At 51.0% G+C, this 26317-nt stretch overlaps 2 protein-coding genes across 30 annotated transcripts in view; one reads left to right on the plus strand and one right to left on the minus strand.

Moving 5' to 3' along the window:
* Positions 1 to 1629: 1629 nt before the first annotated feature.
* LOC128333725 (fumarylacetoacetate hydrolase domain-containing protein 2A-like) lies at positions 1630 to 11558 on the plus strand. 9 transcript variants are annotated; one of them, XM_053269605.1, is made up of 9 exons: positions 1631 to 2183; positions 2660 to 2803; positions 3422 to 3705; positions 4428 to 4644; positions 6401 to 6460; positions 8605 to 8767; positions 9740 to 9848; positions 10107 to 10194; positions 11122 to 11558. In XM_053269605.1, the coding sequence occupies exons 3-9, from the start codon at positions 3428 to 3430 to the stop codon at positions 11182 to 11184; spliced, it is 978 nt and encodes a 325-aa protein (XP_053125580.1). In that variant the 5' UTR covers positions 1631 to 2183; positions 2660 to 2803; positions 3422 to 3427; the 3' UTR covers positions 11185 to 11558. The 9 variants fall into 9 exon arrangements, with proteins under 9 accessions (XP_053125589.1, XP_053125580.1, XP_053125581.1 ...); XM_053269609.1 differs by lacking the exon at positions 1631 to 2183 and adding an exon at positions 2199 to 2259; XM_053269608.1 differs by lacking the exon at positions 1631 to 2183 and adding an exon at positions 2216 to 2295.
* Positions 11478 to 26317, minus strand: part of GPAT2 (glycerol-3-phosphate acyltransferase 2, mitochondrial) — a 108913-nt gene continuing 94073 nt past the window's right edge. For all 21 annotated transcript variants that reach the window (XM_053269585.1, XM_053269596.1, XM_053269595.1 and 18 more), the window contains 7 exons: positions 25880 to 26028; positions 23023 to 23100; positions 21957 to 22088; positions 18398 to 18518; positions 16010 to 16075; positions 13455 to 13510; positions 11478 to 12565 (listed from right to left, as the gene is read on the minus strand). In XM_053269585.1, coding sequence (XP_053125560.1) covers positions 12449 to 12565; positions 13455 to 13510; positions 16010 to 16075; positions 18398 to 18518; positions 21957 to 22088; positions 23023 to 23100; positions 25880 to 26028 — 719 coding nt within the window. In that variant the 3' untranslated portion in view covers positions 11478 to 12448. The remainder of the gene's footprint in view (positions 12566 to 13454; positions 13511 to 16009; positions 16076 to 18397; positions 18519 to 21956; positions 22089 to 23022; positions 23101 to 25879; positions 26029 to 26317) is intronic.

Below are 26317 nucleotides of genomic sequence, written 5' to 3' on the forward strand. Positions count from 1 at the left end.
AAGGACTGCTGAATTCTCTTGTTTGTTTGTTTGTTTGTTTGTTTGTTTGTTTGTTTGTTTGTTTGTTTGTTTGTGTGTGTGTGTAAACCACAGGAGAGGTGAGCATCTGAGAGGTGGAAAGAGATGGGTGGGGGTGGATCGATGGATCTGGTGCGCTTAAGAACATAGAAAGAGCCCTACTGGTTCAGTCCAAAGGACCACCTACTCTGCCATCCCGTTTCCAAAACTGGCCAATCAGATTGTGACAGACTGGAGCTTATGCCAAGCTTTCTTGGGGATCTACAAGAGAAATTGCTCTGATCCCAGTTCAGGAGCATGCCACTCCTTCGAGGTAGGCTGCCACCAGTTGAAGCGTGATCTGAAGCCATTGACCAGGCTCAGACGCAACTTCAAAGTCAGACTTGCCCCCCAGACTGGAGGTTCCTCCTCAATGGATCTGAACGTTCATGTCTAGACTAGAGGTAGGTCCAATCTGAGCTGGTTACCTATTGTGGAAAAGCGTTTTAAGACTATATACCTTGATGACTGTGTCACAAAAGCAAGGATCGTCTTCATTCAGTGAAAAAAGTGAGCGTCAATGTCTCCCATTTAGAGCACTCAGGCTGGAGTGGAAGTATCAGGCATTCGCCTTGGCTTGAGCTAAGATGGAGATCTGTGTTTCATCACCCAGAGCCTGAAGAAAAGACCACAAGCTGGGCTGGAGGGCAACAAACAGCAGAGTACGTACACTTCTTAAAGATTTAAAAATAGCTCTGCTGGGGCAAATTCAGGTCACCACGCCACCCCCCCCCACCCCAAACCACAGTTTGGAGGCAGGGCTTAAAGCTCTGGCTGACGAGGAGGAGGAGAGCTGGTCTTGTGGTAGCAAGCATGACTTGTCCCCTTGGCTAAGCAGGGTCTGCTCTGGTTGCATGTGACTGGGAGACTAGAAGTGTGAGCACTGCAAGATATTACCCTTAGGGGATGGAGCCACTCTGGGAAGAGCATCTCAGGTTCCAAGTTTCCTCCCCGGCAGCATCTCCAAGACCGGGCTGAGAGTGTTTCCTGCCTACAACCTTGGAGAAGCTGCTGCCAGTCTGTGTAGACATTTCTGAGCGAGATGCATCAATGGTCTGACTCAGTATATGGCAGCTTCCTATGTTCCTATGACAGTCCTGCTGCTTTCTAGTCTAATCTAGCCTGGTTTCGGGCTGCGGCCCTGGCTGAGTGATTGTAACAGCCCTGCAAGGTAGGCCAGTGTCGCAATGCTCTTACTCCAGACTGAGCTTGGCTTGGAAGAGTGGCTTATGGTACCTTGGCCAACGCGCATGCGTCCTGCTGGTGTGCATAGGTAAGCGTTAATTTTTATTTTATTTTAAAGAACTATACCCCACCTCCATGCATCTCCTGCTGCTTCCAAGCTCTTATGCAGCAGGAGAAGACCAGGGCGGGCCCCCTTCCCTATGCTGGCCTTTGGGGGCTCTTGGCCCCGGGGCGGGACACAAGCGGCGGCGGCGGCGGCGGCGGCGGCCCAGTCAACCCGGGCAGCTCTCACTAGAAGTTCTCAGGAACCCGGAGCGGGCCCGTTGTGTGAGTCTAGTGAAAAGTCTATATTCTTGGGGGTAGATCAGTACGCAGGCGCGGAAGTGACGTCACGAGAAGCCTGCTCCGAATTGCCATGGCGCCAAGACGAGAAGCCGGAGGGGTGTGTGGCGGGCTCTGCGGTGACCCGGAGTGGCAGGCAGGGACTCGGCCGCTGCATGGCATAGTCGCAACTTGAACACCGCCAGATGAGGCAAATAGACCGTACGTGATGGTGGCAGAATGGCGCCATCCCCCTTTCCTATGCGTTCCCGAGACCGGAAGGAGCGCCTTTTTATTGAGAACCGGAAGCTATTGGTTGCCCGTGCCACTCTGGTTTTATCTCTATGGTACTACTGAGTGGGAGTCCTAGACTGAATAGGGCTTTCATCATAGAGCCATCTCGAGCGTAGAGCAGTGCATCTGTCGCTGTGCCAGGGAGAGCCAAGGCGGGCCTCGTTTTTAACGGAAGTCTCCGTCTAAAGGACACGCCGACCTGTCCGAGTCATCGCCTCTCTCGGCCCCGCCTCTTCACCCGCAGCAGCTTCTGATTGGTCGCCTTCCTTCCCGCGGTGCTTCCTGGGGGTTGTAGTTCCCTCGACTGAGCCTGCAGGGAGCGTAAGGTAGGGAGCGTGCGGAGAAGAGAGATTGGGGGCAGAAGCGAAGGGGGCGGCTTGGGCTGGAGCCTCCTCCTCCTCTGTAGGTCTCAGCTTTGGGCTCTTTGCTGACTGGGCTGTAGGTTCCTTATTGCCCTTTTGTCCCTGCCCTTTCTCCACGTTGCTCGGGGGGCTGCCTGCTGGGTTCTTCCTGTTCTCCCCTTTTTATCCACACAACACCCCTGTGAGGTAGGTTAGCTGGCCCAGGGCCAGAACTCGGGTCTCCCTGGTTGTAGCTTGGCACCCTGCACGAGGAGGGGGCTGCTGCTGTGTTTCCTCCAGGCCCAGGACTTTTCCTGAAGCTGCGTCAAAACTTCCCAGCCACCTTGTTGCTGCTCTCTGGGCACCTTTCGGACATGGAATGGAGCCTCGTCAGCCTCGGCACGGCTCCTGCTGCTCTCTTCTGCTTTTCCACCTTCTTTTTTCCTCCCTTGTTCTTGCAGAGCGCAGTCCTTCCGTGTTGCATCTAACCTTTGCACTCCTCCTCGTGAAATCCTGCTCTTGCCAGATTTCTCTCTGCGGGCGGGTCTCTCTCTGCCTCTCAGCTAAACTGTGGGCTGCCTCTCTTGAACAGTGTTGCATTCAAGGTGATGTCTGGCAAGATCCTAATAGGACCTTTGTTAGTGTTCTGAACATTCATATCTTGTACATTATCTTGGTAATCTTCTGACCCGTGAAGTGGTAAATCTGTTTTGGGCTTCCTGGGGTGAATTGATGTCTGATTGAATTTGGAGGATTTTTGAATGGAGGAGCATTCTCCTTGTCATCTTAGTGTAAAGTGGCACAGTCCAAGAACAGTGTCACCACCATCTGTTCTTTCTGTGCATAGACTTTAAAAAGTCTAATAAAGTTGGCCAGTAGTATAATTCTTTTTGTATATAACTTCTTTTTGTATTTATGCTGAGGTTTCAACCAGAGCTCACACTCTTAGCCACCAGCTTTCTGCTCTTCCCATTCTTTGATTTTAAGGTATTATTCTATCCCTGCAATGTCTGAAAATTGTGCACCTTTTGCACAGCAGTCCCTCTAACAGGTATTCCCAGATGTTGTTGACAACAACTCCCAGAATGCTCAGCTGCAGTGGCTTTTGCTTGGGGATTATGGGAGTTGTAGTCAACAACATCTGGGTCATCCTGGGTTTTGATGGTCCTTTCCTTGAATCTGTGGTCAACTTAGGAGTGCCTGCTTTCTTTGTTTTGCTGCAGATTTTGATGCAGGGCCTGTTGCACACAGGAAGTCGCTGGGTGAGCTGGATACGGCCAGGGAGCCACAGGTGGCGGGCATCAGGATCCCGGGCACTTTCCCGCCTGTCTGGTGCCATGAGGCTGGTTCAGTTCCAAGCCAAGGGATCATCAGCAGAGCCCCGGATTGGGCTGGAGGAGAAAGATGGAGGCAATGTGATTGACCTGAGCGCTTTTGACCCATCTCTGCCTAGGACCATGAGAACATTCCTGGAGAAAGGAGATGCAGCACTAGCTGTAGCGAAAAAGTACGTAAGGATTTGCAGAGCCACAAGCACAGCAGTTCTGACAACCATGCATCTACACAGACGAAGTCCAGGCTAAAGGCCTTATGAAATCCTGCAGTCCCAACCATCACACTGTAGTAACGTGGTTTGATATCCTGGGATTAACAGCCATTATTAATGTTAGGGTGTTTGGGTCTTTTGTGATGAACAGTCCCAAGGAAAAAATATCCTTGCTATTCTTGTTCCTTCTAATTTTCCTAAGCCATTGTCATTTCTTGCAAATTTCTCAAAATGGCAAGGATATCCCAGACTTGTGCATCAAAATCAGGATGCTGCCAGGGTCCCATCTTCTTGAAACCACATTTGCTTCATAGGGTGAACCTTTTTGCTATTTTTTATCCTTTTAATTTTTAAGCTGTTTTTTCTTGCATACGTCTTAAAATTGTGCACCAAAATCTGTATGTTGTCAGGTTGAAGTGGTGCTTGCTTTGTGAGAGTGGATGTGCTTAACAGCCCCATAAAAAAACACTTTTGCTATTCCTAATGATACCCTTTGTGCACCAAAATTGAGATGTTGCGGGGTCTGCAAATAGGGGCCACATCCTGCTCTCTCCCTCCACTCAGCCCTGCTCTTTTCCTTGGGCCTTTCTGCTGTTGTAGCCCAAGAGGGGGACACACCAGCACATATCCTCTGTCTTGGGGTCCCACTGGAGGATCTTCACAGTTCCTTTCTCTACCTACAGGGCACAAGAGTCTGGCAAGCATGTCCTGCCCCGTGCTGAAGTGACCCTCCTGGCCCCTGTCACTAACCCGGATAAAGTGATCTGTGTTGGGATGAACTATGTGGATCACTGCACGGAGCAGAACGTGAAGATCCCCAAGGAACCGATCATCTTCAGCAAGTTCGCCAGCTCCATCGTGGGTCCCTTTGATGAGATCATCCATCCAACAGAGAGCAATGTTAGTGAGTCTAGTTTTCCCAGTGGTTTCCCCCAATAGAGATCGGCTCTCAAGGAAGCAGGGAGTTACTGCCCTGCTAAAGGGTTTCTGGGCCAGCGGGAAGGCCAGTGATAGGCTGGTACCCAGTTGGCCTGTAATAAGCCAGATGGGCAGGAGGAGGGATGGTTCGCTCCACCTAGCTCCTGCATACAAAGGGCTGAGTGTATGGGGTATAGCTACAAGAGGACCACAAAATCTCTCTGCTTTTGTTTTAAAAAATAATGCTTCTATTGCTTAAGAAGGCATAGAAAAACTTGAGAGAGCATCCACCAGCTGGAAGGGCGGGCAGCACAGGGATTCCAGTAATCCAGCGTCTCAGTGTTCTGCCCAGTTCCTTGGTCTTCTAGCCAAGGCTACCAGCCTTTGTGTCTGTACAACTGGCCTCCTTTTCTCTCCGTGCCCTTGATAATTCCTTGACTAGCATGAACCTGTGGAAGCAGGGCCCTTTATGGCAGGGGTCCTCAGGATCACTCCCAGCCACAACGCCCAAATAATGGCTGAAAACCGGAATGAATGGGAACACCAATGAGCATTTTTCTTGGGGCTCTTAAGCACACCCACACCTACAAGGCAAGTGCACTTTCAAGAAAATAGGGCCCTCACAACTTTATGATTTTCATGGACACATTTGTGGGTTTTATGCCCTCTGCAGAATCTTACAAAAAGAGATAGTGGCTTAAAAACCAAAGGAATAGGACTAGCCATTTTTCTCGGGATGGTTAAGCACATTCACTCTTATGAAGAAAATACAGGTACAAGAAGATGTACCCTGGAGTTGGGATGTGCATGGAACTGGACGGGGGGAGTTCAGAGGCCCCGAGGGGTAGGGTTTGACTCTAAGTGGGGGAGCAGATGGAGGGGTAAGTGCACCTTCCGCTGCCCTTAAAGTCAACCCCCCACTTCGTTCCGTGCACCCTGGAGACATGGCACCTTTGAAGCACAAGGTTGGAGCATTCTTGCCATTTTCAGAAACGTGCAAGGAAGTAAATCCCTGCTCACGGAACAAGTAGGCACCTCTTCAAGGGGCCTTTCGCTTTATATTTAGCAAGGGGAGAGCAACTGGCCCTCTCCATCCTCAGCACAGCATCCCTGCAGTGACAGTGACATCTTATTTATTTATTTGTTATTTGAAAACTTTTGTTGAAAAGAGGTATATAAATATTTGTTGTTGTTGACTGCTGGTGGTGTCTGCTTTATGTTTAGGATTGTGAGCCCTTTGGGCTCAGGGAATCATCTTATATTTATTTTTTCTAAGTGAACTGCTTTGAAACCCTTGGTTAAAAAGTGGTATATAAATATGCGTGGTCTTTGTAGAAAATATAATGGCAGAAAAAATAATAATAGAGGGAACAGGAGTAGCAAAAAGGTTTTTCTTGGGGCTGCTACAGAAGCTGTGAACAGGCACCCTTCTGCCCTGGGCGTGCGCTGGACTGCATGTAAGCTGCTGTTGTGTTACTTCTGATGTCAATCTGGAGGTTATTGAAAAGATTGTATGCATATCTAGCACTTTTTCTTCAAACTGCGTGGGGGAAATGCTTTGACGCAGGATGCCATGAGAAGAAAGGGGAGCGGTCAAAGGAACATGCATCCCCCAGGGCCTCTCGGCGTCTTAAAAAGGCCCTGGCCAGGAGATGTTTCTTGGGTTGTAAACAAGATTGTCAAGGCATTGATTCCTCCCCACTTGCCTTGCTATCCTGATGCCTGTTTCCTCTTCTAGGAAGTCGACTGGGAAGTGGAGTTGGCCTTTGTCATTGGGAAGAAAGGAAAACATATCCAGGTCAGCCCAAATCCAGCAGTGGGTGGCTGGGAAGCAAACTTGGTGTCTCCTCTTTTGACTTGATCTCATAACATCTGGGATTTCTCCCAGGTGTCTGTCCTAGGATGCCTTTTTCCAGGCGTCTGTCTTACCCCACAATACTTTTATTGGTGTTGCTGATGATTTATAGGGGTGGGTGTATGTGGCCAGCCACTTTGAGCTGCCTAGAAACTTAATTGATATGGGTTTTAAAGCCACGCTGCCCCACTTGGGCCCTCCAGCTGTGGTTGAACTCCCCTCATCTCTGCTCACTGGCCACAGTGGCTGGGGTTTGGAGGCTCAGCCACAGCTGGGGGGCCTAAGTGGTGCAACCCTGATTTAAAGGGCAAAATCTAGGCAAAGGAAATATATCTGACTCTGACCACACCCTCTATATACTTTTGTACTGTCTGTGTTTTTAAAAGTTGTGAACAACCTGAGGACAAAAGTTTTCAGAAAGCTTTCCAGAAAATGCCTGCATATCTTAAAGTACAACAAACTAGTAAGAACACTCTAGTTAAAACAGCAGCTAAAAAGATCATTTAAAAGGCTGGGGGGAGTGATGAATCCCCCTTGCTTGGGGCCAGAGAGCCAACAGCAAGGTTCCAGGTGTGCCTTCCTAGGACTGCTGTGGGAAGAGCACCTGCATGCAGAAGGTTCCAGGTTCCCTCCCTGGCAGCATCTCCAAGATAAGACTGATGAGAGAGATTCCTGCCTGCAACCTTGGAGAAGCCGCTGCCAGTCTGTGAAGACAATACTACTGAGCTAGATGGATCAAGGGTCTGACTCAGTAGAAGGCAGCTTCCTATGTCCATGTGGCTCAGTATTGCCACACAATTGAGAGCAACTAGAGTATTGTCTGGAGCAGGTCCCTTGGGTCCTGTTGAGGTTTCTCTCCAGCATCTGCTGAGATGCTTTAATTGCAGATGCAGTTCTGGGCAGTGGGCAGCACAGACCATAGTCCAGTGGTAGAACACCCACTTTGCATGCAGATGCTCCGAGGGCTTAAATCCATGACATGTAAACAGTCCATTAAAAGGGTGTTAGGGTAGCAGGGCTGGGAGAGACTCTTCTTTAGCTGGAGAGCTGGCCACTGCCAGTCAGAGTTGACAATATAGGGCAAGCTGGACTAATGGTTTGACTCAACATATGGCAGCTTCATACAATGGAGGCAGCAAGTGGGGGAGAATTCATCCCTGTTCCTAAGTGGATCCTGATTTCAGGCTCCCTGTGACTGGAGGTCTTGGCCACACACAAGCTCAAGATGGAATAGGGTTAGCAAAATTTTTTTTGCAGGGTTTGTTAAACAAATCCACTGAAACTGCAGGTGCAGTTTCAACAAGATAGGATCCTTGCAACATGCTGATCATGGTGCACAACGCTGGAGTATTGTTGCAGTTTTCAAAACCTTGCAAGAAGAAATGATGGCTTAAAAACAGAAGGAGTGGGAATAGTGCCAAGATATTTCCTGAGGTTGTTGAGGATATCCACCCCTACAAAGCACATTCCGTTACAATAAAATGGGACTGGCAACATGCCGGTCTTGGTAGACGAAGTGGGGTATTTCTGCAGTTTTCAAAAATTTGCAAGGCAAAATAATGGCTTCAGAACAAGTAGGAATAGCAAGAAAGTTTTTCTTGGGCTTCTTAAGGGCATGCACACGTATGAAGTTAGTGCAGGTACAGCAAGAGAGGACCCTGGCAGCATGCCGATTTTGGGGCACAGCGTTGGGGTATCTGTGCAATTTTCAGAATTTTGCAAGAAAAAATTGAAGTTTTAAAAATAGAAGAGAGAGGAGTAGCAAGGAGATTGCCCTTGGGGTTATTAAGAGCATCCACACTTACAGGGCAAGCACAAGTCCAACATGGTGGGACCCCAGGAACATGTTGGTTTAGAGGCACAAAGCTGCCTCAAAAATATAATGGCTAAAATAAGAAAGAGAGGGAGTAGCAAGGACATTTGGGGTGGGGGAGGAGTTCTGCACACGTACGAGGAAAGTGCAGTTTCAACAATATTTGCCTCAATCCCAAGCGGACCCCGATTCTGGGCCTCCCGCAACTGGACCTCATGGCCAGATGTACACTCAAGTTGGAGGCCACGTTCTTATCCCCTTCTGTCTTCCCCAGGAGTCAGATGCCATGAGCCACGTTGCAGGGTTCACCGTTGCCCATGATGTGAGTGCCAGGGACTGGCAGATGAAAAGGAACGGGAAGCAGTGGCTTCTGGGAAAGACCTTTGACACCTTCTGCCCGTTGGGACCAGCCCTTGTCACCCGGGACTCCGTGTCAGGTTTGGAAGCTAGGCGGCCTCGGTGGTGCCCCGTTTTTGCACACTGCCTCTGTGCCAGGGAAGCAAAACCAGGGCTATGCGAGGCCCACTGCTTCTCTGACTGGGTCAAGCTGCTTCTTCTCCCTCCAGCCCTCTTGCCCCACATCTGGATGCCTCACTCCTGAGCAGCAGGTTTTTCTTGTCATACGGCACGTGCTTGTACACACATGCAGTGGCAAATGGGGTGGCTTGAACAATGTGGGGAAATGCTCTCCGCAATGGGAGCACCACCTGGGGTCCGGTTTGAGTGGCGTTCGTGGTCTGGTTAAGCCCTCGGCTTGGCCGGCTTCTCCACAGGGTAGCTCTCTGGGTCAGTGTTGTAGAGGCTCCCTGTCGGCACAGGCCCACGCAGTGGCACCCAGGGCATTTGGGACCTGTAGTACAATATTGCCCTCCAAGGGCAGGAGCTGCGGTCCAGCAAGAGCGACTTCACGTGTGGGGGATTGTGTGCTTCTGGGCGCACGGCTCCACCCACCTAGTGACGACCACCCGAGGGCTACTGAACAGACCAGGTGCATTTCTGGGATGGCATGCTGCCGGGGGGAGCCGCATCCAGCGTTACCAGCACTTGTAGGATTGCAGCTAGATCGGGGCCAGAGACTTCTAACATCTTTGCAGTAAGATGGTATCGGATGGTATCCCATTTGTGTCATTGCTTGTCAGCATCATGGGGCCTCTCTGGGACGCTTCTGATTGGAGTGGAAGAGAAATTGACATATGTTTAGGAACAAGAAATTGAGCTTTAGTAGTGCGTTGCAATTCTGAGGAGTGGTATGGACTGTGGCATGTATCATCCAGTGTATTATGCAGCCGTGGGGGAGGCAGTGACTTGGCTGGGGCACCCACCTGTGGCGAAGGGCAATGTCAAAGGGCCCTGCATGTCCCTCTGCACTCACTTCGGTCGGTCTCTCTCTCTCTCTTGTTGCAATCTAGACCCCCACAACCTGGGCATCCGCTGTCGTGTGAATGGGGAGCTTGTCCAGAACAGCAGCACCAACCAGATGATCTTCAAAACGGAAGCGCTTGTGGCATGGGTCTCCCAGTAAGTGCTGCCCCCTTGAGTAACAAAAATGTTCACTGGGGCTGCCACACCTGTGCTGTATGGCTCCCAAGGCTGTTCATGGGGGGGCCTCCTTAAAATCTTTCCTGCTTCCTGGAGGCATTTTGCCAGCCAGGACAACGAGGGCCTGCTTTCTCACAGAGCCAGTGCAGGAGTGTGGCAACACCAAACCTCCTCCTCCTCCTCCTCCTCTCTGCCCCCCCTCCCCAAAGCTCAGTTTTGATGGCTTGTCTTTGGCAGGTTTGTCACCCTGTACCCAGGAGACATCTTTCTCACGGGGACCCCGCCAGGGGTTGGCGTTTTCCGGAAGCCGCCCATGTTCCTCAAGGCGAGTGCTTTTCATGCTTCCTTAGGGGCCTCATCAGCATTAAGCATTCTTATTTTAAGCCCTGTGCTTGTGTTTCCGGGCCAACTTCAGGGTTAACAAGGTCTTCTTCTTCTTCATTGTAGCCCCCCTATTGATGACCTTAGCTGTGCCGTTCACTCATCCTCTATCGTGCCGCCCCCCCCCCCCATTTACAACAGAGGAGTAGGGCTTTGCAGGGCTGTTGTAAAAACAATAGCCAGGACATGCTTTAAAGCACGGATGGGTAGCCAAGGGCTTCTTCCCCCACCCTACCCAGCTGTTTTCTGTGGTTGTTTGTTTGCCATAGTCAAGTCCTGGTGTAGGAGGGAGGTGGTTTCCTAACATGCTTAGTTAGCCATTCAGCATCTGGAGGGAGGAACCTGTTGTGACCCCCCCCCCGTGCCTGCGGTGAAGGGGTGCTCTCTAGGCACAGGATGGCTGGGAGAGACTCCTGCCTGAAACCTGGGGGAGGCCACGGCCAGCGTGGATAATACTGAGCCAGATGGAGCAATGATTGCTTCCATTTGTAGCAGTCACACCTCAGAGGCAACTCCATGAGCAGGCAGGTTTTGCCCTTCAGAAGCTGCATACTTGTCTGTTTCCCCTCTGAAAAATCATCATACTGCATTACTCATGATCATCAGGGTCACCAATCAGTTGGGTTTTAGGCCACATGGGAAGGCAACAGCAGCCACTGTCACACTCCCCTTCATTTTAAGTGTTGCTCATGCTCTGTAAAAACGCTGTTTAACGATTTGCTCTGTAAATTTAACATGCTGGGGGACGGAGGCCCATGAAATTCTAGGGGGAGGGAGGCAGCTCACGCAGACCCCAGGGAAGCGGGGAGGAAGCACTGTGTAAATATGCAGTTAACAAGCAAGCTGCCACGATTGTCTTGTGCCCCCACAGAGAGGAGACGAAGTGCAATGTGAAATCGAGGAGCTGGGAACGATCTGCAACAAGGTGGTGTGAAGGAGCCACACTCTACTCCTGAGCCCAGATTAAGGACCTGCTGGGCGGGCTCCTCCCGCTGGTTAAGAGGCAGGCAAATCGGAGGCTGATCAAGAAGGCACGCAGGATTCCTAGACCCCTCAAGGAAGAGCAAGGAATACAGAGAGTGTTCCTGAACATGTGCAGTTAACGGTGCATATTTAGCCTTGCTTACCTTTCCTCTTCTGTCCTGGGAGGACAGGTCAAAGCTTCATCGCTGGTGCTGCATGGCTTCAGATGACAGGGGGGGTGGGGAATTGATTGTAAAGAGTAGATACAAAACATAATGCTGTTCTTTTAATGATCAATACCTTCCAGATTGAGCAGTCAAAATAAAGCAGCTATCACCAACTCCACTTGGAGGATTTGGATTAACTAGCCCTAGAACTTGCAGCTTCCTTTAGCACAAAACTCTCAATTCTGGGCCCCAGCTGTGATCCTTGAGCAACCGCTGACTTCCTTGTGCTTTTTTTTTGTAGGGGCAGAGATGCAGCTTCTCTTGCTGTTATACTAGCCTGGGGAAAGCAGCTGCATTTCTGAAAGTCTCTCTTCACAGATTAGAGGGCAGAGCTGCTGTACGTTTAACTGCTGACAGCCTCACTGTACGAGGCAAAAGGGGCAACCAGGCCAGAATGGGCATGTGCGCTACAGAAGTTCCCCCGTGAAGCAAAAATTGTCCCAGTGGAAAACTCCAGATTCCCCACTAGCACAGTTCTAGATTCTTGTAAAACTTATCCAAAATCACATTCACATGTGCTGCTCCAAAATGTCTTATTTGGAACATTCCCAGCACAAACTGGCAGGACATCCAATGAGACAGAGATGCAAAGCTTCCAGTACTCACCTCCCTTCTTAGCAATGCTTTCTTCTCCATCTCTGCTCAGCAGAATGCCATGTTGAGTGTTTTAAAGGAAAAACATGTCTACCACAAAATATTAGTGTCTAAAAAAACAAACTTTTTATCCATGGTCTGGGCATCTGAGAACAAAATCTCATCCACTCTGTTAGTGAGATCGTCTGGCTGCATCATCCTGAAGCAGCCAGTCAAGACACAGGCCCTTCTCTCAAGGCCTCTCATGAAGGCTCTGGCAAACGGGGCGGGGGTTGTTTCAAAAGAGTCATAACAAGAAGACAACATTGTCAAAACAGGCAGCCTGGTGGAGTGGCCGGCTTAAGAAGGGCATCTCCCCTGCCATGGCTGTAAGAACGACTACTTTCTGGCTGAAGTACAAGGAGGTTCCAGAGCCTAGAGGTAGACAAACTGCTGGATGAATTTCTCCAGTTTCTCTTGGTTCTCTCTGGCAATGAAGACCTCGGAGAGATGGAGGATGGGTTCTGCTGGGCCTGGCTGTTCTCTCAGCACCTGGAAGCAGAAAGGAGGATTTGGTAACATTTCAGGAATTTCCACCTGGCCTCTGCAAGTGGCAGCCAATTCAGTGGGTGAACACACTCAGCGCTGTCGCGTCACACAAGCAGACCTTGTTCACTGCAGTTTCCGTATTTGCGGTTTCACGTATCCACAGATTCAATATTTGCAGTAAGGTGTTCTATGTATCTGCGGTTCTGAACTTCATTTTGACCTTGGAACCTTCACTTGACACTTTGAACTTGAATGTTGGGGGGTGAAGGCGCTCCTGGGTGTGTTCACTTGAACTGGCTCCAATCCTGTGATGCCTCTCGGGCCAACTTGCCAACTAGCCAGGACTGGAGTTTGTGCTGCAAAGAGCTGGACCTCCACCTGTCAGGTTAGGGAGCTTCATGACCACAGTACTCTATGCATTACTGGAGGAGATAAACCTCTGCCATATAAGCAAAGAGGCACCTTTCAAAAGTGGTGATTCTCTTTATTGAGCAGAGGGAGAGCAATGCTGTTGCTGGTGTCTTGTGTTTACTTTCTCTCTCTTTTTAGATTGTGAGCACTTTGGGAACAGGCAGCCATTTTATGTATTTATTTCTATGTAAACATTCATCGTAGAGAGTGGGAGAGCAGAAGATCTGACGGGGCCTCAGTACAGTGCTGTGCTCCATCCTTGTTTCTGATTTTTTGGATCATTTTCCAGGCTCCAGAACCTAACCCTCTAATTCCCATAGACACAATGCCTCGTTATTCACAGTTTCATTGCTCACCATCATAAGCAAGGAATGGGACCCTTGCCAATAACTAGGTCCGTCTGTATGTTTTGGTGTATGTGGTTGGTGGTGGTGATGGAGGGAACACTATCCTTGAATGTGGCAAAAAAAGATGCTCTTACCCCCAGGTCTCTAAAGATGTGGGTGGCGATGGCAGCCAGAGTCCTGTTGGCACATTCTGAAAAAGGAAAAGAAATAACTAGCACAGTTCTGTTCTTGTAAAAATTATCCAAAATCACATCCAAATGCGCTGCTCTATTGCTGGAGTTTTCACCCCGAAATGTCAGACTATTGACGAATTTGGAGTACTTTTGCAATTTTCAGAAACTTGCAAGCAAAGATGGGTTAAAAAACCAAGAAGCAATAGGAAAAGCAGTTCCCCACCTCTGCCTCTTTGCAGTTCTCAAGCATATCTATCTACATGTACAAGGAAAGGGGGGGCCTTACAGGATGCAAATCTTGGTACAGAAACCTGGGGCATTTTTGTAGTTTTCAGAAACGGGCAAGAAGGAATCATGGCTCAGAATAGAGAAAGGATGAGAATAGCAAGGAGGGAAATACAAATACAGGAAGTTGCCCCCCTGGCAACATGCCAATATTGGTACACCAATATGGGTTATCTGGGCAATTCTCCCTCAGCGGAGAAGTGTCTCCATAGGTTGGGTTGCACCTCCTTCCTGCTCCTGAGACACGGTCAACAGCAAAGCAGCTCAGATAACCCATGTAGCCCTCCTCCTCACTGCCCTCCCGATCCAACCCACTGAATTGCTTTGGTGCCAACAGCCAACAACTCACAACACTGGCAAACCAAACACTGACAATGCAATACAACCAAAGGAAGGGAGTACTGCCAAGGAATGAGTTATGACTAGTGCAATACCCCAGAAAGGAAACTGCCTGGCAGCAGAAAGCAAAGACCCAGACAGACCTGGCACTGAACTCGGCGGGCTGGATACACTCCTGACCACTGAGGGGCATGACCTTTCCGGTAAGTGCCAACAATTCATTCTCCCTCGGAGGAATGTATCCGTAGGTCAGGACATGCAAAAGCCTCCCCTAATTAATGGGAGCTCAGAGTCAGGCCCGCACTGAGGAGGCATCTGCTGCAAGACCCTTCTCTCAAAGGAGGCATCAGAGGAAATCGAGGACTGCAGCTTAAAGTGCCAAACCAAAGGCGACAAGGACGTCCAAGTGTCTGCCTGCAGATAGACCATGCTGCAGATACGGCGCTGTACCCAGCAGAGTGGGCTGTGATATCCCCTTGAGGAAGTGCCGACCAGTCACTGTCAGACATGTACAGGGCATAATAATGGCGCAAGGCCACTGTGGCTGGGGGTGATGCAAGTTTGTGAATCCCTGGATTACAAAAGAGTGAAGTCCTTCACACAGTCAAAAACAGTCTTCTACCCAGGTTTGGGAGCTGTGGGTGCTCCCAATTTTCGAGTGTGTAGAAGTAAGGTAGGAGGAAAAATTGAGCCGTGTTCCTTCCCACTCTTTGTTTCAAACTATTCCGGCTGCATCTACACTACCCACAGAATTGGTCTTATCGCAGCAGCTTCCCCAAAGCATCCCTGGGAACCACAGTCCTGCAAGATTGCCAAGGATTCTCTTAGAGAGGTTCGTCTGCAAACAGAACTGCAATCCCCGGGGCTTGCAGAGTGAAACCTAGCTGCCTGGGGACTGCCGTCTGGAGGGAACCACCATCAGCCAGGGAGTTCGAGCCGCTGGGTCCTGCAGCTGCAGGGAACCTGCTTTCTCCCTCTCTGCAAGGAACCACCAATTGGCTCTGCTGCACCGACTGTCTGGGGAAGTACCCTTTAGCCTCAGAGGGTGTTTCTACAAAGAGCTTCTGAGCTATGAACATGGGTGTGTTTGGCGGGACAAGGAGAGATTAAGAGTTTTTAAATAAATAATTATTATTATTATTACTGCAATTCACTGCAAGCCACCGTGAGGGCCATTTGGTCAGAAGGCAGGGTAGAAATCCTCCAGATACTAGTAAATAGATCAGCAAGTAGCCCTTCAAGTTCATTATGGCGTCAGCATGCCCTTCTTCTCTCCTTGTCAGGGCCCAGTAGAGGCCAGCGACATGCAATTTAACCTGTTGTGTGTACTCCATAAATGTTGATTTGGCTCCTGTGTCCGGAGACCCTCTTTGAGTAAAGGGGATAGTTGAAGAATAACCAACTGGAGCCCAACTACCCAACTGTAGTGGGGGTCCATTTATTCCACACCAAACTAGAACAATTCAAAACCATTCCCTACGTTCCTTGCCATCAAACTTTTGGGGAACTCAAAAGAAAAACCACCCCATTCTGCTCAGCCAGTAATCCCAAGCAACTCAAAAGGGACCATGCTTTCTCACCCACAGACAATGCTCAAAAGGCAGCATCTTCTCAACTATTTCATCCGTGCCCCTCAAAAGCACCATCTCCTCACAGCAGGGATAACTGAGAAGTCTCTCCTTTTGCAAAGAAGGTGTGAGAAGGCAGGTCTGGGGATGGGAATCAAGGCACTTGAGTGCAGTGCCTGGCTACAGTTAAAGCCCTCAGGTCACATTACCCAGGGGTGGCATCAACAACAATGCTAACATGAGGGGAAGTATTTCAACCAATCAACATGACTGACAGGAGCTGAGGATCACTCCTGACCCTCCCTGGGCCTGTGGAAGACTCACCAAAGGAAGAGTCCTCTTTTGCCTTCCTCAGCAAGAATTGGTGCAGCTTCTCCAAATACTGGGACTCTACAGGAGAAAGGAATGTGTGCAGTTAGAGGAGCCAGAAGTGGGGAAGTTGGTCCTAGAATCACAGCATATCAAGAGCCAGAAGGGAACTTGAAAGCTTTCTGCTCCAGCCCCTACAGGAAACCTGGAGGTGTCGTCCTCCAAGCAGAAGACCAGCCTTGGCCATGTTGTCCACACTGGGGCAGATCTGGTGGGTCTCCTCACACCACTTACCAAATGCCCACGGGTCACAGAAAGTCAGTCTGAATAGGAACCAGCAGTGGGATACTGCAGCCAGGTGGGGGTGGTAAACCCCACAGTATCACAGGCTGCACTCTCGCAATAAACCACAACTAATCCTACAGTCTCAGCATAGTTTACAAATAAGCCAAAAATGAAAAGAAGCTCATCCAAATTACAAATTACAGTGTCATTCATTCATTCCGTTAATTGCATCTTGTGCTTTTACTCTTAGCAGAACAAAGGGGAACAACAGAAGGTGTAATAGACAGAATGATATACTAGGCTATGATGTAATGTAGGAAGGCAATGAAAAACAGCACAAGTGTGCTACAGAAAAATGACCGCAACTACAAGAGAGACAGGCCTCCTGGGCCACAACAGAGGCTCCATCCCAGTAGGATGCAGCCAGAGATCCTGCTGGGTGCACACGAGAACCCCAGAATCCTTTGCAATTGGTTCCAGTCGGAGGAAAAACATTATCTGAAGCCTCCACATTGAAAGACATTGTTTGAGTACCCCAGCGGGACACTGCTGATCTCGCAACCAATTTTGGCATTAATTTAACCATACACGCTGCACACAAAGGCTTTCCGTGAACAGAAATCAACACAAAAACTTGAAGCAAATTGGGGAGACCACAAATATTAATTGTTCATGCAATTAATAAAATAATAATAAGAGCAACAATATTGATAATAAAATTCAGCCATCCCAGGTCCTTGGGAAGGACTCGATGTCTGGATAAAACAACAACAACAACAAAATAATATTGTAGAAAACGAAGATGTAAAAATATTATGGGACTTCTGACTACAAACACCTGCCACACAATACATCAGATATAACTGTAGTCGAGAAGAAAGAAAAACAAGTTAAAATGATTGACATTTTAATTATTGACTGGTTATACCAGGGGATACCGGGGGTATAGCAGAACAGAAGAACAAGAAATAGAAAAAAACAACAAAATACAAAGATCTACAAATTGAAATTGAAAGGCTGTGCCAGAAGAAGACCCAAATAATCCCAGTGGTAATTGGCGCCCTGGGTGCAGTTCCAAAAGACCTTGAAGAACACCTCAACACCATAGGAGCCACAGAAATTACCATCAGCCAATTACAAAAAGCAACTTTACTGGGAATAGCCTATATTCTGCGACGATATCTATAATAACAGCAACAACACTGATAACAAAATCCAGCCATCCCAGGGCCTTGGGAAGGACTTGATGTCTGGATAAAACAAACCAGTCAATAATTATCATTATTTATTATTATTATTACATTTATATCCTGCTCTTTCTCCAAGGAGCCCAGAGCGGTATACATACTTGCGTTTCTCTTTCACAACAACCCTGTGATGTAGGTTAGGCTGAGAGAGAACTGACTGACCCAGAGTCACCCAGCTAGTTTTATGGCTGAATGGGGATTTGAACTCAGGTCTCCCTGGTCCTAGTCCAGCACCCTAACCACTACACCACGCTGGCTCTCACCTGTCTGACTGTGTAAACTTGAAATAATAGATGATGATGTGAGTATTTCTATACCTCTTTTCAACAAAGAAGTTCACAAAGCAGTTTACACAGAAGAAATAAGAAAAAAAATGCTTCCCTTTCCCCAAAGGGCTCACAATCTAAAAAAGAGACATAAGATAGATACCAGCAACAGCCACTGGAGGGATGCTGTGCTGGAGTCAGATAGGGCCAGCTGCTTCCCCACTGCTAAATAGAAGGGAATTGTCTCCCAACATGCTCCAAAATAAATCCAATAAATCTACCAGAGAGCTGTGAGGCTCAAATTCAAATCCAACCCGGTGGCGGGGACGGAACGGGGACCTTGGGTGAGTCAGTCTCTCTCAGCTGAAACTGCCTTATAAGGCCGTGTTTGCCACCTGAGTTCCTTCAGACAAACGTGTAATAAATAGACCAATACATACATAGATAAATACATACTGTAGAACAGAATACTGTTCACATTTCTGCAAGCCTATGTCCATGGACAAGCAAGTCGCTTTCCCAGCAAACGTTTCCCAGTGCTGGGAGCAACTCCTCCCAGACAGCTGCAGTCAGAGACGGGAAGGGGACCTCGCCCCGGGACATACCTGGCTGAGGCCCCTCCAGCCCCCAGAGGAAGGCAGCGGCTCTCTCCAGGGTCTTTGGCAAAGGGCCCAGAAGGCAGCCCAGGAACACGAACAGGCTGGAGCAGGGCTCCGTCTGGCTCACCTGGGGGAGGAGAAGGGAGACCAAGGCTCAGAGGAAGGGCCCGCCAAATGGGCCACCCACCAAAGAGAGAACCACGGCAGCAGGGAGGGGGGCTGGAAGTCCCACCTCGTGGAAATCTCTCCCCACGGTGGGCAACCCAAGGCCAGTTCGCACAACCACTTTGTGGGCGGACACCGGGTGTGTGTTTTCGTTTGGCCATCGGCAATGAAAAGCTGAAGCAACCAAGAGGCCATCTCGCTCTCCCCGCTGAATCCCACTCCTGGACGAGCACAACAGGGGCAGGCGTTGCAAGGTGGCGCCAAATTAGGGCCTGGATCCACAGCAAAGCGCTGCAGAGGAACACTTCAAACCCTCCCCCCCCGCCCCGCATTTCAATCCTTGAAGCCAAGCGAAGTGACAGGTTTCAAAATGGCGATTCGAGATTCAGGAAAACATCAGAGCTGGCCTGGTGGCAGTGTGCATGAACTTGTCCCTTTGGCGAAGCAGATTCTGCAAAGCACCTTGGTTTGCATCTGGCTGGGTGGCTGCATGCAAGCCCTGCCTGCGACAAGATATTCCCCTTCGGGGAGCTGCTCTGCCTGCAGAAGGTCCCAGGTTCACTTCCTGGGTGGTGGTGCATGGCCGTTCTTAGTTGGTGGAGCGATTTGTCTGGTTAATTCCGATAACGAACGAGACTCTGGCATGCTAACTAGTTATGCGACCCCCGAGTGGTCAGCGTCCAACTTCTTAGAGGGACAAGTGGCGTTCAGCCACCCGAGATTGAGCAATAACAGGTCTGTGATGCCCTTAGATGTCCGGGGCTGCACGCGCGCTACACTGACTGGCTCAGCGTGTGTCTACCCTACGCCGACAGGTGCGGGTAACCCGTTGAACCCCATTCGTGATGGGGATCGGGGATTGCAATTATTCCCCATGAACGAGGAATTCCCAGTAAGTGCGGGTCATAGCCTCGCGTTGATTAAGTCCCTGCCCTTTGTACACACCGCCCGTCGCTACTACCGATTGGATGGTTTAGTGAGGTCCTCGGATCGGCCCCGCCGGGGTCGGACACGGCCCTGGCGGAGCGCCGAGAAGACGGTCGAACTTGACTATCTAGAGGAAGTAAAAGTCGTAACAAGGTTTCCGTAGGTGGACCTGCGGAAGGATCATTTGAGGAGAGGAGAGCTGGTCTTGGGGTAACAAGCATGACTTGTACCCTTAGCTAAGCAGGGTCTGCCCTGGTTGCATATGAATGGGAGACTTGATGTGTGAACACTGCAAGATCTTCCCCTCTGGGGATGGAGCCGCTCTGGGAACAGCAGAAGGTTCCAAGTTCCCTCCCTGGCAGCCTCTCCAAGATAGGGCTGAGAGAGATTCCTGCCTGCAACCCCGGAGAAGCCGCTGCCCATCTGTGTAGACAATACTGAGCTAGATGGACCTGTGGTCTGACTCAGTCTATGGCAGCTTCCTATGTTTCCTATCCCCAGGTAGGGCTCCTGCCTGAAACTTTGGGGAGCCACTGCCAGTCAGTGCAGGCAATCCAGGGCTAGATGGAGCAAGGGTCTGACTCAGTAGAAGGCAGCACCCTGTGTTCCTATAGCAACAACAATGTAAAAAACCCATCCATTCGTTGCGCATGATGTGCCAGCTGCTTCCCACGGCGGGGAAGTGGGCAACACTTCTGTCCTGAGGCAAGTCCCAGCACTACGTGCAACAGGCTGCCCTCAGGCTAGGACAGAGAGCCAATCACTCAGAAAACCCCACCTGCGCCTGTGGGGCTGTCCATGCAAGCCCACTTTCCAGCAAGGCAGCAATATTCACCCAAGGAGAGGAAGCCTTGTGCACGGCCCTCCTCCCAACGAGGAAAAGGCAGGCGGCTCCCTGTGCCCAGGAGATGGCGCTGTGCAACCCCAGTTGCTGGGTGGGATGGGGGGGGGAGAGAGGGAGGGGGGGAGGGAGCCAGGCAAGCAGCAGCCGCGCATCAAGCCCGGGAGCGCAGAGGGCCCCGCCCTCAGCCCCAGCCGCTGGTTAATTGCAGAGAACTTTGCTCCCCTTCCCAAAGAACAGAGAAAAGGTTGTCGCGCTGCAGCCCACGCAGCTGGCATTTGAAGAGACAGGTTGTGAACTTGGGATGTGCCATGTGAGCGCAGAGAAACAAAAGGAGCCGGGATTCATCTAGTAATTTGATGTTCCCTTTCCCAAGGGGGCTGGGCAGGGAGGCCGCCTCTCCTGTGCGGCAGCTTCCTTCTCACGTGTGCAGCCAGACCTGGGGGGAGTGGGGGGGTGGAAGAGAGGACCATCCCCAGAGCGGCAGGGGAGCCTGACGGCCCAGGAGCTAACCCTGCCCTCCTCATCAAGGCCTCCCTCCGGTGCCAGCAGCCCAGGCATCCCAGCTGGCAGCTTGCTTCCCATGGGGAGCGTGTCTGGTGGCTCTGGGTGCGCGGGTCCTACTGTGGAGAGGCAGGCTGCAGTTCGGGGTGCAGGAAGTGCCCCAGGCAAAGGCAGAGGGTGATTCTACTATGCTGGGGGTGGTGGTGACGACACACACCTAGCAAGTCCATAGGAGGAGATCTCAAGGTGCCAAGGTGGCCAAGTATTGCCCAACACATGTGAAACTCTTTGCAAGGGATGGTCCCAATGCCATCCTTGCAAGGAGAGATGAGGACCGTCTCCCACACCGAGTTCAGACCGAGTCAGACCACTGGTCCATCCAGCTCAGTACTCTCTACACAGACCGGCAGCGGCTTCTCCAAGGTTGCAGGCAGGAGCCTCAGCCTCTAAGCATGTGCTTCTTGGAACTTTAGTGCAGATACTGGGAATCGCAGAGTTCTGTCTGCCAAAGAGCAAGTTTAAGAACATAAGAACAGCCCTGCTGGATCAGGCCCAAGAAGGCCCATCTAGTCCAGCATCCTGTTTCCCACAGTGGCCCACCAGATGCCGCTGGAAGCCACAAGCATTGTGGGCATGCCCTCCCTCCTGCTGTGACTCCCCTGCAACTGGTACTCAGAGGCATCCTGCCTTTGAGGCTGAAGGTGGCCTATAGCCCTCCGACTAGTAGCCGTTGATAGACCTCTCCTCCATGAAGTTATCCAAACCCCTCTTAAAGCCATCCAGGTTGCTGGCTGTCACCACATCTTGTGGCAGAGAATTCCACAAGTTCCAAGTCCTAATTGCTGCAAAAGGAGCAGAGAATCTACCTGGGTAGCTCCTTGCCACTTCCCCTCATGGCCAATAGGACCAGCAAACAGAAACGCTACATATATGTAACCAGGCTGCAAAACCCTGCCCCTCTCGAGGCAGTCCTCAAGCACCGAGCCTGCCTGGCCTTGGATGCCTCTCTCCAGTGGAGAGCTTTGCAGCCGGAGTCTGGAGGGGAAGGGCAAAGAGCTGCTCAGACCAAGGGGAGCGGCCACCCTGGAGGAGAAGGAGAGGAGGGAGCTCCAAGGCCTCTCCCAGTACCCTGAAGCAGCGCTTGCTGCCCTCTTCGCCGCCATCGCTGTCGCTGTCTCCAAAGTCGTCCATCACTTTCCAGAGCGGGTTCTCGGTGAAGCGCCGTTGGGTTGTGTCGCACACCAAGCGGTCACTGGGCACCTGCACACAGAGGGAAGGAGAGACGCCAGCTGCCTGTCGCCAAGGGAAGGAGCATGTCTGGGACACCCGGCTGCAGCCAGAAGGCCTCGCCCAGCATCTCCCAAGGAAGGAGTCCATTCACAGAAGAGGCTGCCTGCAGTGCCTCTGTGTGCCTGACTGCTCTGGCCTGCTCTCCTGCTGGAAAGTGGTGGGGGCAGTCCTGCTGCCTCTTTGCCTCAGGGGTAACTGGGTCAGTCAACCCCTCCCAGGGCAGAGATGCAGCAAAAGCACCCACCTTCAGAAGAGGCTGTCTAGCGCCTCTCTGCCGGAGTCCCTGCTCTGAGCTGATCTCCTTCCCACCAGAAGCATGCTCAGATCACGGGGGGTGGGGTGGGCGGTGCAATGCCATCCCCTCTCCTCCCTTAGAATGATGCTACATCACAATGCAGCGTCATTTGGGGGGGATTTCAAGATGGCGGCCAGCTTGAGCTGGATGCCAAGAAGAGCTCCAGAAGCTTCCACCCATCAGGACAACACACTTCCCTTGGAAGAACAAAAGAACATCCCAGCCTGCCAGCCAGCAGCAAGCTCCCTCCAGAACTCTAGCAGAGTCCCAGGGCCTCCCACTTCCACCACCAGCAAATTGGGTGGCCACAACTGGGACGGAAGGGCTGCTCACGTTAGCCCTGCATTGAGTCAAGAGAGGCTCCCTTGAGGCTGAACAAACGCTTGTGCGCTCTTAAAAAATAAGCTCTTTTCTGAGGCAAAAAAATGAAAACGTGCCTTTCACTTTAACTCAAGCAGTGGAAGAAGTGTACCTCAACTATCAGAAGGTAGGGGAAACCCCAGCCCAGACGCCCCACAAAGCAGGGCTGGCACAAAGGAGAGCAAGTGCCAGGATGTGCCCGTCTCTGCCCCACTCCCGCCCCCTTCCCCAAGGAAGAGGGAGCCTTACCTCTTCAGCCACCAACAAGCCACTCTGGATCAGCTTGTCCAGGACCACCTGGCAGTAGCAATACACAGACTGGCAGGGCTGGGGGGAAGCAAAGGCGTCAACAGAGGCAGGAAAAGGCTCTGCTATCCAGCCCAGCAGATCCCCGCCCGTACGGGACAGGCACAACCACCCTCCAAGTCACTGGCCCTGCCGTGGGCTACTGGATAGATACTAGTGGATGAGCAATTTAAATCTGCATTTATTTACATAAGAAGAAAATCCATTAAGAAGAAAAAGCACCTTTATTTAGAGAGGCAATAACAGTCCTAGACGATTAATATTGCACCCTGTCAGTTTAACTCCCAGGGGCGGCTTTTTATTTTGTATTTGTATTTTATATGTTTTGTCAGCCATGTCAAAAAGCCACGGGATAAAAATGCTTAGAACTCAACTTAGCATTCTTTCAATAAGATGCCTTTGCCATTGTTGTTTCTTAATCAAGTACTTGCATTAAACATGGAGCACTGGTTACTCACCATGAAGGCTTCTTGCTGCTGCATCCAAGGCCGTCTCACCTGTGGGTTATGTGACTCTAGAAGGCATGACTATGCAAATTAAGTGAGGCTTTTTAAGGCTGGGAAGAGCATGACATCTCTCCCCCCGCCCCCAGTTCTTTTAGGACCAGAGGTGGAGCACCTCTATGAAGAAAAAACCAATTTTAACTAATGTTAACTAAAGACCAACAAATCCAAACTAACTGGAACTATCTATGGTAAACAGGAAAGGTCTGGTGGCGCCTGTCTAGGCTAGGCTCCGATAGAACGAAGAAGTTATAAAATATGGAGCAGGTCAAAGCAAAAAGAGATTACCCTTTCAGAATATCCCCGTAAAGTAGGCGGTGCTGCAGGACAGGTCGAGACGCCCTTGGATGCAGCAGCAAGAAGAACCCTGCATGGTGAGTAACCAATGCTCCATTCTCTACTAATGCAGTCCAAGTGCATCTCATGTGTGGGGACATACCACAGCCCCAAGTCCAACCAGAGAGGGAGCCCCGAGCCTACTCTGAAGGAAGAACCTTCTGCAGAACTCACCTCCCAAAAGATGCTTGGGCAGAAGCAAAGGCATCCCACTTGTAGTGTTTACTAAAGGTCGATGCGCCCACCAGGTGGCTGCTCTGCAAATATCCTGTACCAGGGCATTTGTAGAGAAAGCCGCAGATGTAGCTGCAGCCCTGGTAGAGCGGGCAAACACCTCAGTGGGCGCCCTGAGGTTCTGGGACTCATAGGCCAGAGCTATGCATGCCTTTATCCACCTAGCCAATGTGGCAAGGGTGACGGCCTGGGCCCAGGTGCAAGGTAAAAAGGTAACAAAAAGTGATTCAGTCGCCCTTATGCATCTTGTGTGTTTTACATATGTTTCAAGGCATCTTCGGACGTCCAGCTTGTGCCAGGCCTTCCAGGGGCGTAGCTATAACTGAGCGAAAGGGTTCAGAGAACACGGGCCCCCAGCTCCTGAGGGCCGTCCAGCTCCATCCCTCCCTATTTTCTTCATGTCTCCCTCACTCTGGGGGGCCGCCCGAGAGAGGGATGAACACGGGCCCCCTCTCCCCTAGCTATGCCCGAGGCCTTCCCTGCCAGGTGAACCGACATAGGGCAAAAGGAAGGGAGAATACTGTTGTGTGACATATGAAAAGGAGATGCCACCTTAGGACCGAAAAAGGGGTCTGGAATAAGCTTTACAAAGTCGGGGGGCGGGGGGAGACGATGACAGGTTTTTATACACAGGTTTTAAGGCCCTGACCTCAGAGACCCTACGGGCAGAGGTAACAGCAATAAGAAAAACCAGTTTAAAAGAGAGTAGGCGTAGCGTCGGTGTCTGGGCCGCTTCCCTGCCCTCTTACTCTTTCTCGCTCCAGAATGCCACCCGTCCGCTGTTTGGTGGGGGCTGAGCGTTCCACGGAGCCGCCCTGGGCCGCTGAGCAAGCCAGTGAACAGGACCTCAGTGGCAGGTTCCCGGCTGCTCTAATGGCCTTTGGGAGGCCCTGTTGCCGTTTGGTACCCTCACATAGAGTACCCTGGTTGCTCTTTCCATGCAGTGAAAGAACAGAGAAAAACAACAGAAGCACAGAGGGGGGAAAGGAAAGTGAAAGCAGCAAACTGGAGCTTGATAGACAGACAGACACAGAAAGAAGAGAGGAAAAAGCCAAAGAACTTAAGAAAAGATCAAGAAAACCGATAAGAGCTGATGAGAAACTGCCTTAGAGCCAAAAGAACCCGGGGGTGGGGGGTGGTTCATGCTCCTCTCAGCCTTAAAAAGCCTGACTTAATTTGCATGGTCCTGCCTTCTAGAGTCACATGGAGGAGCATAACCTGCACGTGAGACACCCTCGGACTGCAGCAGCAGAGAATAATGCACCAGCCTCTCCCCCTCCTCGCCACAGAACATGCTCCAGGCTGACAGAGGGTCTTGTGTCAACCACCACTCGGGGCTCCAGAAACAAAAGACGGCGGCTGCTGGGCAGGGCTCAGATGCACACACTCACACTTTGGAGCCGGTTGAGGGTGGAGGGAGTTGCTGGTGTCTCGAGCAAGGGAGCAGGTTAAGGGCTAAGAATCCGGCCCTCAAGTCCCACTCCCCCGAAGTATCCGCTTTTCAGTGTGTCCTCCCTGGTTTGGCTAGAATGCTCAAGACGTCACCCGGGAACTCTGGGAAGTTCCTCTCCTCTGTTGGTGTGTAGGGGGGGGGCAGGGGTGGGGAGGCCATGGGGCCCAATGAGCAAGCAGGGCGTGGATGACCTGGCCGTCCCATTCTGCCCCTTCTAGGCCCTTGGACTCAGAGTTGCCAGGCAAAAGGCAGAAGCCACCTTGGCCTCCCTTACCTGGCGCAGGACGACGTCTCTGGGCAGCAGCTGGACCAGCGTGAGGACCTTGTTGTGCAGCTCTTCCTGGACCAGGACCACATCTCGGAGCTGCTCAGGACTTCCCAGGAAGGGCAGCAGCTCCACCAGGAGAGCGTTGATAGCACAGACTGTAGAGGAAGACCAGGAAACTCTTTGGTCACGACCCTCTTCAAATTTAATGGCATTCACACCCATCCTTCTCCTCTTACTCATGCACAGAGGAACACAGGAAGCGGCTTTATGCCGTCAAGACCCTTGGTCCATCTCGCTCAGTACTGTCTACACTGACTGGCAGTGGCTCTCCGAGGGGACAGGCCCTCAGCCACAGAACATCCTCCAGGCTCCTCAGAGGCATCTATCTGGTGGGCCGCTGGGCAGGGCCGGATTGGGGGCACTGAGAGGGCGGTGGAATGTATG

Source organism: Hemicordylus capensis, chromosome 8 (assembly GCF_027244095.1).
Source record: "Hemicordylus capensis ecotype Gifberg chromosome 8, rHemCap1.1.pri, whole genome shotgun sequence".
Classification (NCBI taxonomy): Eukaryota; Metazoa; Chordata; class Lepidosauria; order Squamata; family Cordylidae; genus Hemicordylus; species Hemicordylus capensis.